Source organism: Crocodylus porosus, unplaced genomic scaffold (genome assembly GCF_001723895.1).
Source record: "Crocodylus porosus isolate Cpor-Errol unplaced genomic scaffold, CroPor_comp1, whole genome shotgun sequence".
Lineage (NCBI taxonomy): Eukaryota > Metazoa > Chordata > Crocodylia > Crocodylidae > Crocodylus > Crocodylus porosus.
Window position 1 is genome coordinate 16,686,145 of NW_017728951.1, and position 13,055 is coordinate 16,699,199.

At 43.4% G+C, this 13,055-nt stretch overlaps 1 protein-coding gene across 3 annotated transcripts in view; it reads right to left on the reverse strand.

Moving 5' to 3' along the window:
- The window catches only part of ATRNL1 (attractin like 1), a 969,676-nt gene that overhangs the window by 722,815 nt on the left and 233,806 nt on the right, over positions 1–13,055 (reverse strand). For all 3 annotated transcript variants that reach the window (XM_019555783.1, XM_019555782.1, XM_019555784.1), the window contains exon 13: positions 5,949–6,067. In XM_019555783.1, coding sequence (XP_019411328.1) covers positions 5,949–6,067 — 119 coding nt within the window. The remainder of the gene's footprint in view (positions 1–5,948; positions 6,068–13,055) is intronic.

Genomic DNA, 13,055 nt, shown 5'->3' on the forward strand with positions numbered 1-13,055 from the left:
TCCCTGTAGCACCTCATGACCTGGCTGGGGGTGCTCCGAGCCATGTCATTGGTGCCCACGTGAATAAGGAGCATGGGATAGTGGTCTGTGGGCCGGAGGAGCTGTATATATATGTGTATATATATATAATTTATATATAGGTATCAACTGAACACACAGTTTTAGTGATATATTTACAATTTTAAACAATTTGGAAGCCTACCAGTGCCTCAGTATCCATAATGGATTCTAAATATCTATGAATTTTGGTATTTGATTTGTGGTTTTTCTACCATGGAAAAAATCAGAACTACCCTTGTCCCCTTTGCTCACAGAATGCAGCTCCCGGCCCCTCACTCCCAAGCCACAGCCTACCAAGCCCTGCCAGTGCCCCTCACTCCCTGCCTACAGCAGCAGGGAAGCTCCTTGCCACTGCAAGCTCTGCACTGCCCTGATGACACACCCCCTGCCCATCCCTCAAGGGGCACAACCCAATGCCACCACCTCTGCTGCTGTGGGATCGGCAGGGGACACCTTGCCAGGGTGATGTGGGGCTCCCAGCAATGGAAAGCTTTCCCACCTGGCACCACTCTGCCCTGCTGCACCAGGTCCCACCTATGGGAGCTGGTCTCCAGGCTACCTGGTGGCCATGTGCACTTATATGCGCACATGGTGTCCCCTGCCTGATCACCCTCCTCCGCTCCCCCCAGCCCCTTACAGGCTGGAACTCTGCCAGCCTGCAGAGAGCTCTTTGCAAAAGCGCAAAATCTTCAGGTTTCTCTGTTAAAATGAAAAATCCAAGTTGTCTTGGGTGAAGGGAGGGAATCCACATTGTTTCTGTTTTTCCTAGGAAACAGAAAACCCATACCAGTGATAACCAAATATAGCAGACCTGCTTATCAAGGTTTAAGACCTTCCCCAAATAGGTGGTTTCTGTCAAGGATGCAGCAGTACATATCAAGCATAGTACCATACATAGTACCATAGTACCATACACTATGGGTACTATGCTTCTATTTGGGTAATATGCTTACCTATTTAGGGAGGTAGAGGTCAGTCTACTCTTGCTCCAAGACCTGTACTTAAGCTATTATCAGTTAGTATTTTGAGGTTAGTTTTTCTTTCTCCTATGCTAAATGAGATGAGAGTGGAAGGAAGAAACCTCTACTTCAGGGGGGATACCAGTGTCTGCAAGTGGGGAAACTGCTATGGGGATTCCCTCGCTTGCACTTCTTGGGTCAGGGCATGGCAGCAGGAAACGTGCGTCCTGGGAATCTCCTGCAGGTGGATTCATAGTGCCTGAGTCTGCAAGTGGGGGGGGTCCCCCCCCCACTTGCAGAAGTGTACCTCACATTTGGAGAGTGGTACCCAGGGCCACTGTCCCACAAGATCAGGTCCCTGAAGCCTCAGGAGTGGTAAGGGCCCAACCCTGTGGGACAACAGCTCCAGCAGTGTCTGTTTCTGCTGATCAGTTGGATCAGCCGTGTTGGGACAGCTGATGCTACAACACAAACAACATCTGTTTATATCCTAAACAGAAGCACTGTACCATCAGAGACCACTGCTGTGAGCAAAAGGATTGCCAGATGATTCAAGGCTATTAGGAAGAGTTACATTTTTTCAAAGTTACTGTTGTGCCATTTATGCCTTTTGACTAATTTTGTAGGCAATGCTACCTAGTAACTGAGGGCATTTATAAACATGCTCTGGGAGGCAGGGGTGCTTTAATTAGCACAGCTCCGAGAGCCGCACTAATTAAAAACACCTGAAGCATCACATGTATCAGCGTCCCCACACTGAAAAATGGTGGAGGGACACTTTGAACTAAAGCTTTTCAAACTAGCTTTAGTTAAAAGTGCCCGCCACCATTTTTCACTACAAGGAATTACCACGCTCCAGCAGACTCGATTAACCAAGTCTGCTCCAACATGCTGAAATTATAGTGCATCGGAGCAGCTTCCCTGCATGCATACAGGAGCCCTACAGTATTGTGATGGCCTAGATCAGTGGTTCTCAACAGTTTTTGTACCACAACCCATTTGTAAACATCAGGGGCCAGTCCTGACCCACTGCCCCCCCACACACACAGAGACACTCTTCAGTGTGTGGGAAAGGGGGTGGGTGGCAGGGGCAGGGGAGGTGTGGAGCATGGGGGGGCCCCAAGCAGCCCTCAGCCAACCTGCAAGGGAAAACCAATTGTTTCCTACCTTTTTCTCCTGTAAAGGAGAATCCATTTTTAAAGTTTGCTGATCCACTTTTTTAGTTTGGTCATGGCTCTTTTATATATTCTTGTGACTCACTTTTAGGTCATGACCCACAGGTTGAGAAATGCTGGCCTAGGTCTTATTCACAGTTCTGTAAGTGAATAGCTCAGTGATGACATAACTCACTATCTCAGCATCTCAATTTTGCCATTTGAAACATACTTTGAAAATTATGCTCTCTCCTTCGAAGGCTAAAGGTTGAAAAGTACAAAATACCATTATTATTCTGTCATCTTGCAAACAAGCCTTAAAATGAAGCTTCTTTGTCCCACCCCTTTATTTCCAGCAACTTATTTCTACCCTCAGAACTTCGAGCATAAGCCTTATGTAATCCCACGGGCTACTGACTTTGCTATTTTTCTTTTCCCTCTTTTTTTTTTTAAAAAACAGCCAGAGATTTGCATTTTTTTAAATAAATCTTTTGTGCAATCTTAAGGCACTTCATAATCTCAAGGAAAGCAAATATATGCTTACAACTCTCACATATATCTGTTTTTAGAACATCTCAATGCACTTTTACTGTATTGTAAAATCACTGCTATATGTTACTAAGCAATCATAAATTGCACATTTAAAACATCCTGAAAATTACTTTTACTGATAACATAAGTTTACACTATGCTGTTGATAGTGTTTGCCTGTATGGTGAAAAGTGGAATAATAGGAGGCTTCAGTAGCAGGAAAATTAAAAAACAACACAGCAGGAATTAATGTTTTCCTCTCCCACCTCCCTCCACCCCTTCAATGTATTCTTATTTTAAAAGCATGTGAAGTTAAAGAAGGAAAGATGCATAAGAAATAAGGACTTATACAAATAATAGCACTCAGGAGACGGTCATAAACTTGTTAAGATTTTAGTATCTATCATAAATATATTCATCTTCTTCAATCTCCAACTGATAGTGAAGATTCCAAAAAGTCCTGCAATTTCAAATGCTGCTGCTCCTGACTCTTGTCAGACAACTCTCTTGGCCTTTTTGGTTAAGATTAAGTGGAGTCCCCAAGACGCTTCTCAAGAAAGTGGGTGGTGAAATCAAGCAGCTCTTCAAAAGGTAAATGAACCTGCCACTACAGACCAGCAACAAGATCCTGCACATCTTCTACTGGCAGGGGAGTGCCAACATGCCTCACATGGGAGAACTCTGTGCCTTTCAATAGTCACCCATGCCTTCTACCTCCTGCCCTGCCCCGACAACCTGGCAAGCAGCATCACCAACCACCAAGAGGAAGATCATCAGGCTGCCATCCAACAAGGACCCAATCATGTTCCTGAGCAGACGACTAGAGGGAAAGTTAGGGCAACATGGCAAGGACTCTGCCTCACTTTGTAGCCAAGTACGTGATGCTACACAGTACCTCAGGAAGTGCATCAGGAAATGCTTCTGGACATGGTGCAAGGAGCAGTAGGAGATGTGGCTCCCAGCCCCATCAGCCACCCACATCATCATCACCCCCTTGCATCAGAACCTGCATCACAACCTGCTCCTGGAGGATGCCATGCAGGTCAACTACACTGACAACCTGAAGGCAAAACCCAGCCAGGACGAAGTCTTCAAGGTCATCTTGAACTGGGACCCCAGTAGCCACTTCAGGCACTGTGGGAACCTCATGCACTTTGCAGACTGGTACTTCATCCATTGCACCCATCTAGGTGTGAACTAACAGCCAGGGGACTTGCAACCTTCCTGGGCCTCTCTACGCTATCACCTGAAAGCACCCCATTGTCAGCAGACAGGAACACAGAGGCAAAGAACTTGTTGAAGAGTTCTGCCTTCTCCCGTGCGTCTGTCACCAACTGCCCTGCCCTGCCCTGCCCCGCAGGGGTTCAATGTTACCCTGACACTTCTTCTTGCTACCTATATACTTGAAGGAGGACTTTTTGTTATCCTTAATCCCAGAAGCTAATCTAAGCTCCAGTGCTGCTTTAGCCTCCCTTACCAAATCCCTACAAGCTTGGGTCATGGAGGTGTACTCCTCCTTTGTCCCTGTCCCCTGCTTCCACTGCCAGTATACTTTTTTCTTTGCCCTCAGGCCAGCCTGGATATTCGCGCTCAGCCATGAAAGTTTCTTGGATCCTTTTCCCCATCTTCCTGCGCAGTGGAATTGTGTCCTGCTGCGCCCCAAGGATAGCCTCCTTGAGGAAGGACCACCTTTCCTGGACCCTGATACTAGCTACACCCTGGGCTCCGAGTGCCTCCCTGACTACTGCCCTGAGCACATCAAAGTTGGCTTTCCTAAAGTCAAGCAGTTGCGCTGTGCTAGCTACCCTCCCCACCTTCCTCTGAATAGCAAACTCACGATCACTGTCCCCTAGCCTCCCCTGTACTAGCACATCCCCCACCAGGTCGTCCCCAGAGGCTAACACCAGATCCAGTATGGCGTTTCCCCTACTGGGGACAAGTACCTCCTGCACGAGGTGTAGGTCCTGTACGCACGTCAGGAACCTTTGTGACTGGCTAGACCTGGCCGACTGCTCCTCCCAGTTGGTGTCAGGGCATTTCATATCACCCATGACCACAACATCCTTTCCACACACGGCCTCCCCAAGTCAAAAGAGACCAACTGAAAACCTCTCATGTGCCACCAACTGGCCAAGGTTTTAATGCCTTTAACTTTTTCCCCACCCTAGTATTTGTACATTACCTTCTAAACCATTGTCTAAGGCTGTTTTACCAGCTCACAACTCTGTACCAAACCTCACCTTTATCCCAGGCTAAGAAACTATGCGACTGACTGCATGTTTTAGATTGCACCAACAATCACCAGCTGTGTTCTATGTAGCTACTATGTGCTAGGTCCTACCGTTGCTTCAATCTCTACACAGCTATGATTTTTAACATACACTAATGAAGTTTTAAATGTGTTCTGTAACATACTACAATGTGATAAGTTTATGGATTTTGATGTCTTTTTTTTAGTTTAGCGGACTACTCATTCATCATACAGATGCCTTTTAAGAAAAAAGATAGAGAAACAAATACAGTTAAATAATCAAGAGACTAGGTCCTGTTCCCCCAGCAATCATGCAACAACATTGTGCTTTATTTTTCCTAAAGTAATAATGCTTATCAGTCTGTGAAAAACACCAAGACACAGAGAGAGAAAGAGAGAGAGGGAGGGGGGGAGAGAGAGAGAGAGAGAGAGAGAGAGAGAGAGAGAAGGAAGGAGTTGTCAGAATCTCTCTTGTGCATTTCATAAAAACTGTTCCATGATAAATTATCACATATCATGATTGTGTATGATTTCTGCTGTAAACAACAGGCTATAATGCTAAAACTGCTGTATTATCTGGCTGGCATTTTTAAAAACAGCTTCTTAGAGACAGACCCTACCCCTCCCCTGCAAAAATACAATAGAACATAGGTGCTTCTCCCCCGAGGCTCCTTTAAAAATCCTAGCCATTATCACTATTATTCTCACCTTTATATTTATCAAATAAGAGCCTAAAATGTCTTGGCAAGGTTAGGGGTAGCATACAGTTATTCAGCTGAAGGATGGCAGAAATCAAATATATGTAACCAGAAGTGTCAGTTTTCAGATTTTTTGCATTTATATCAACTCTACAGTGTATGAAAGTGTGATTTACTTTATATTTCAAATGTCTGAAAATGTAATGTGACATTTTATAAAATGGCATTAAATAATAAGCTAATGGTTATAAAGAAGAAATATTAACTATGTATTCAGCTACTGGCAAATGCTCACCATACTGCAGTTACTGTTTGCTGAAATGCACTTCTTGTCATCACACCATTGGCACCCATTTGTATTGGCAGAACAGCTAGCACAGTCTGCATATTTGTAACATCTATCATCAGCAGCAGCTGTAATACAAACAGGCGACAAAAAGAAACATAAAGATGAAGAAGAAAGTTGCCACTTTTTAACAACTACGTGGAATAACAGCTGTCATTTTTCTTCATAAACATGACCTTCAATTTGAAATGAGAAAGTTACTTAATAGGAAATCAACAATATTCAATTAATGTTATTACAAACTGTTTAAATTCTTTGAGGCTTCTCAAGCCATGACTAGGTCAAGAAATACTACTTGATTAGTAAAACATAAGCCAATTTTAGAACAGAACACAGATCAAACAAAATGTTACTAGTCTTTTATTCTATTTCTTGTTAATGTATTTAAAAATTATTTAAAAAAATTAAGTTTGAATTTTTGAAGAAAAGTAGTAGGTTATTATACAAGCAGACATAGTAAGAAGTGAAAAAAAAATCCAATTTCTAGCTGACAGAAAAATAAATACTAATGCTTACTACATTAATTTTATATGATCAGTATTGTTTAGTAAATTGACATGCTTTTGAAGGATCACCCACACAGAAGGGTAGAGGTGAACCTGCCAAATTTAAGTGAGTCTGCTCCTTACATTTGCAATGTACATTTCATTAAATGTTCAATATGAAGTATATCCCACAATATGATTTTGTTTATATGCCCTTCTTAGCTAAATTATTATAAATGTTCAATAACATAACCACCTATTATTCTAATGCATATTATTCTAATATACATCCTTTTGTGTGTCATTTACTGAAGACAACTCCTTTTCTTTTTTGTTTTGCAATCAGACAGAATGCTTGGCCACTGACCAATTCTCCTTTGCTTCCAAAGTGACTTATCCAAAAGCAAATGTGATCTTTAACTTTTTATCCCATTCCAGATGTTAAAAACTCTGCCGTTCAGCAAAAGCTTTTCAAACTATAGGAACTTGAATTTCTCTCAAAAGTGTATCCAACTTGCATTTTTAAGAGAGAACAAGATTTAAATGGCACTGCCTTTGATCAAAGGCTTGGTGTTTGACTACCACAGAAAATTCAGAAGAACTTTTTAACAGGATACTTGATATACTGTTTCTTCACAAGATGTGAGGAAACTCTGTTAGTTTATTAAAGCATTTAATTTAGATACAAGATCTCTTTATTAATTTTCAAATATGTATGGCCACATCTCCTCCTTCATCTTTGTGAAACACAAGCACACACTGAATAGCCAAAGGGGAGAACCCCCACACCATGCCAACCAGGAATGGGAATGAAACCCATGAAGTGCAGAGCTCTCCAGGGGAAAAGAAGAAAATCCAGACAATGCCCACTGAAAGATTAGACGTTAGGTGGGGGAAATGGGCCCCAAAGACACACATGAGGAGAATATTGTTAATCTGAAGTAAAAAGGCTTACTCTTTCATAAAGGAAAAAAAAAACCCTTAAGGATAAAGGTCATATTAAATATTTAAGACAACTTTTCTTCAACACAGACTCTCATGCTTAAATGCATCTTCTCTCTGCTGTTAAAAGGTGTCATGGGGTGGGGTTCCTAGAAACAGCTGCATGTCCTGTAACAACCCTGTAACCGTGCCAGCTGTGCCCTGCAGGTGCCTTCTAGTCTTGCCTGCCACATCTAGTTGTTTGAAATAATAAGTTGGGTGGCTGACCGTGAGGTTGTGTGGTCACGGTCCTGCTGACCCTCACTAGATCCGGCTGCCTTTGGATCCCTTGCCAGGACTTACTCCAAGTCCATGCCTCTTGAGACACCCTGAGCCTTATGGGCCAGACGTGTGGCTCCAAAAACACCCCTTTACCATGTACCGTGCCTCGTAGGTGGTATTCAAACATTTTCCCTCTGAGGCCTTAGACGAGCTTGGCTTCCTGTTGTCACTGGGCCCTTGGCCCCTGTCTACATGTCTTCCCTGGCACTGGGCTCTGTGCAGGCCTGTCTACGCCCTCTGGCGCTGGGCTCTTTGCAGCCCTGTCGCTGCATTCTCTGGTGCTGGGTTCGTCTCACCTCCTGTCACTGCACCCTCTGGCGTTGGAGGTCTGTACGGTAGCGTGCCCCTAGTGAGGCCTCCTCCTCCCCAGGAGTCTCATCGCGGTCCACCAGATTAAACAACAACAGAAATATGATCCCCTGAGCTGTAACCTAACAATAATAATACCAATGACACTGGAGGCCACACTGCATCTTTAAGGGGGCCAGTTTCTCCCTCAGCAATGTGTACCTCCTGTCCCCAGGTACTTTAGAAGCTCCTACAGCCCATTAGTCTTACCCACAGCCGGACAGGCAGCCAAGCATCTCTGTGGAGGTTTTATGCATGAACTCCTTCCCCTCTAGCTGCTATCAGAGAACTGACCGCCTCCAGCCCCAGCCCTGGGGCTTATATGTGCCCAAGGTCCTATCTTCTCCCAGTCAGCTGACTGGGTGCAGGTGCAGGCTAATTTCTACATTGCTGCACCTGTGGGATTTCTGAGTGGCTCCTAAGGCCCACTTGCTAGGCAGTTTCTGCCCTTTAAGGAGCAGGCACATCTTAGTGCCCTGTGACAAAGACAAAAAAGAATGGGAAATATCTTTTACTAGCAGGGAGTTTAGCAAGTGTAGTGTCATCTTCCATCTATCCACACCACCACCTACGTGCAATTTCTGTGCAGTATGGACTCCTCAGTTTTGAGGGCATGGCTAATTGGTAATGTTTCACAGCTAGAAAAGAGCTGCTCTTCAGAGTATCGCTTTTGTACAAATCCTCAGGAATTTTTTTTTGTAAGATAATTTTGACTGCGTCAACCTTTTCTGATAGGATTTGCATTGTATATCATCAAAGACCCTGCAAAAGCATGGTTTCCAAGGGTGTCATCCCACAATAAACTGGAAGGACTTGACAGAAATGAAGTGGCATTGGCCATAACAGGAACTCCTTTAATCTTCACACAATACCTTGCACTGGAGTGGTAATTCAGTTTGACCAAGTTAGATGTCTAGGGTCCCTCAGACTCAGTGGAGATATGTTAAGAGGCAATTAAGATGAATTCAAATGTAAGCACCCAAGCTCTGTGCACAAAGAATGGGGAGAGGTAGCATTCTCCAAACGACAATTCAGAAAGCCCAGAGATAACAACAGCAAACACTAAGCACAGGGACACTTGTCAGGAACACAGCACCTGACACACTGCACATCAGGCACTCCGTTCACATTTTTATCTATGAGCATAGGCGTGTTGTTGTGGTAATAGGGATGCCCCTTTCTGCTCAATAGCCTTTTAGTTATAGCACTTGGCCAGAACATGAGAGCAGTATTCTAAACCAGTGTTTCTCATGGGTCGCAAGAATACACGAAAGGGTTGCGAGGAAAACTTAAAAATGGACCAAAACACTTCAAAAATAGATTCTACGTTAACGGAGAAAAATGTGGGAAACTGTGGCTTTTCCCCTGAGGGCTGGCAGAGTTCTAGCCTGTGAGGGGCTGCTTGGGCACTGCCCCCCCACCTTACACACTGGGGGGACTGGGGGCGGGGAACAGCAGGTTGGGAGTTAGGGGCACAGGGTCGGGACTGGCCATGAATGTTTACAAATGGGTCCTGGTACAAAAAAGGTTGAAAACCACTGCTCTAAAACCTTCAAAACCCTAATGAAACTTAAAATTCATCTCCCATTTCCCCTAGTCATCCAGCTCTGGATGGGACCACCTTCCCTTCCTACTGTTGAAGGTGGTCTACTGGGCAGTCAAGAGGGCAAGACTCAGGGGTCAGAAGGACAGTAAACAGTGAATATAACTCTGCAGCTCAATAAGAAAATTTCCAGGGGGTGGGAGGGGGGATGGAGGAGGAGGCAGTGTCCTGGTTTCTAGCTCCTGCTGCCAGGTCTTTCTTTGCATTTTATGTTAGACAGTCATTGGTTACAAACCTGAATGAATCTTAACAGTGCGGACTGGAACCAAAGATTCCTCTACCCAGGGCAGTGCCATAAACAGCAAGCTGCAGAGTCAGACTCCTTGCATGCTTTCTTTATAGCTCCATAACAAATGCACTCTTGGACTCCATTTGCCTACCTTCAACAGAATAGAGAATGCCCATCTCAAACCTACTCTAAAAGCTGGTGGTAAGGACACTTGTCTGGGGAGCGGGCTCAAATCACTGCAGGCTAGAACACAGCACTTCCAGGTCCTGGATGAAAATTCTAGCCACTCTGCTACTGGGCACACGGTGGTCACTACCACCTTGGAGGGGAATTCAGTGCTGCTAATGCAAGTTAAGCATAGTCAAACTACACCTGGCAATGAAGATGTCCTCCAAGATGCCTTCCAGCCACAAACTGAATAAATAACTCCTCTTAAAGCCCATGCAATTGCCACGGAATCAATTTCACTCTGAAACTTAACTATTTATGATGATTAATCTCTGTAGTTTTTGCTGCTCTTAAATGTTCATATTTTTTAATAAAGAAGAGAAGTCTCTATATCCCTTCTGAAACGATTTCCACTAAAATATGAAAAATACAAGAGAAGTTCTTTAGAACAGTTTTACATAGTCAACATTTTTGCATGTAACCCAACATTTTTTTCCAGCAGTCATCATATCATATCCTATTTGCAACTTCATATTCTACTGAGAGACAATTCAGGAGAAAATTGATTGAATGGCAAAGTAGGTCACTATATATTTTAAAGGCATAGCTAATTTGCAAGAAGTGTGATGGTTAAACAAACATTTAAAGTAGTTCAGCAGTTTAATACTATGTAGTTTATAGACATGCTTTACAAAAAATATTGAGTGAACTGTTTTGTATTGTTCTGCACAGGAAGATGTACAGAATGAGTATCATACTGGATATCTAATGTTGTGCTGCATATCTGTGTTCACGTTAACTACAAGAAAAAGCAGTCTTAGAAACAGCTTAACTTGTGACAAGTTGAGCTAATCAGAAGTTATGTGCAATAATAATTTATAATAACTCACTATTTGAATCAACATGGTTATCATGGTATGAAAGAGATATTCACCAGATAAAAACTATAGTTCACATTTTGACACACTTCGTTATGAAGTCTGAAAAGGGCTTGTTTGTTTCAGTATTTTTCCAGCTGTGAATGTAATGTATCCCCCTACACAATTCTCCTTTTAGATCTGTGAGCTCTCCCAGCCAATGACACTTCCTATCTATTACTTGCGCATACCTAAATTACTTTCCTGCTAACCGTCACGTTGGGAAACACTTGTGGGGTCCATCTGTGCTCTGGCTGCTATTATGGCTTCTCTGACTCAGAACAATTTGGGAGATTCTTTTTTTTTTTTTTTAAACACCACGATGTAGTAGATGGTGGAGGAGAATACACTTTAAAACAGACTGGGCCAAATTCTTTCCTTATTTCACCAGCGCAAACCCAAAATAACTATACTAAAATAAGTGGAATTACTTTGGATTTAGGCTAGTATAACTGAGAGCAAAATTTGGGTTTCTCTACTTATTCTTACCAGTCAGTTTGAGTCCTTTTCCCTTTCATTCACAGATCTGTAACTTATCCTTCTAGCCATGGTTCTACGAACCTGGTACTATGCCTCATTTCATATTTCTCCAATGGTCAAATTTTCACCAGAACACAGGTGACAACACAATCACGAGAGTCTGTGTATTCTTACTATTTTTTAATCACTATTATAGTTTTGTAAGCAATACATTGCAGTGTTTCACTTAGAATTGTCATAATGATGTACCAGGCTAGACAGTAAGGTTATGAATACTGATAATAATATCAATCTAACAAAATGTGATTAACATCCAATTTATAAGGGTTGTTCTTTAGAAGGGAAGGGAAGAGGAGGCAGTACATTCTGCAAAAAGAAATAATCTCCATATTAGTTATGTTCCCCAAGTTTTATTTTGTTGCTATCGTCATCTGCCAGACTTATCATTTAAGAGTAATCTATGACTCATGTTCATGCTTCTCACGTGTGTAGACAAAACGGGGGCCCTAAATTGAAACAGTGAATTTTAAAAAACATCACTTCAATTTAGAGCTGATTAAACCCTTGTGTTGTGCACACACCCTGCTGACTTACCTGCCTCTCTGGTGGGGAGTGGGAGGGTGATCTGCCAGTGGGCAGAGCGGTCCCTGGGCTACGAGGTGGGGGGGAGGCAGGGCAGCTGGTGCTTCCCTCCATGGGAGCGGCAGCCCCCTGCCCAGGCAGTACCAGCCCACAGGTACCCAGCTCAGGTGGTCCCAGGGGGCTCCACAGCCACAGAGAGAAGCACTGGGCCCCGTGCACAGCTCAGACAGGCTGGCAGGCTCCAAGGGTAGGGGTAAAAAAACGTCAGGCTCATCACTTTGGGCAGAGCCTCCTTTCCTGGGCTGCTGCCAGACTGCCTACAGGGCTTCCTGCTAAGCCCCTGAGCTGCACAGAGCTCCGTCCTTCACTCTGCAGCTGTAGGGGTAGCAATCTAAAACTCCTCAAAGGAGTTTTAGATTACTAAAAGTAACTAAAAGTAATATAAAACTCCTCAAAGGAGGTGCATTCAGCCCACTTTAAAGTTTCATGCACATACACCTCTCATTTTGTCTATACACGATAGTCTCCAATTCCCATTACCATTTTTCAATCATTAATATCTTCAAACTCAGAGTCTACTCGCTTCCTCCTTTATTAAACCTTTTTTCAATCCCCACTGTTTTTTCATATTAATTGTTATAAATTTCCCCTGTCTAACCTGAATTCTAGCCAAAAAGATATTGATAAGGTCATTTTCTTCTTCTTTCTCCAACCAAGGCACACTTTCTCTTTAAATCATCTAATGACTTCCTATTACTCCTGTCCGAAGTGGCAAGTACTTGATTCGGATTCGGGTGATTCAGAGGGAATAGCGATTTGATTCGGTGATTCAAATCACCGTCCCAATTCGATCTGGCAAATTCAGATTCAGAGATTCGGTCACCAAAACAGCGCCAAATTGGGCCAAATTTCCTCTGAATCAAACAGGCAGTGGCAGTGTCAACGGCAGGGGCATGGTGGCAAGCAGGGCTCCAGCCATCC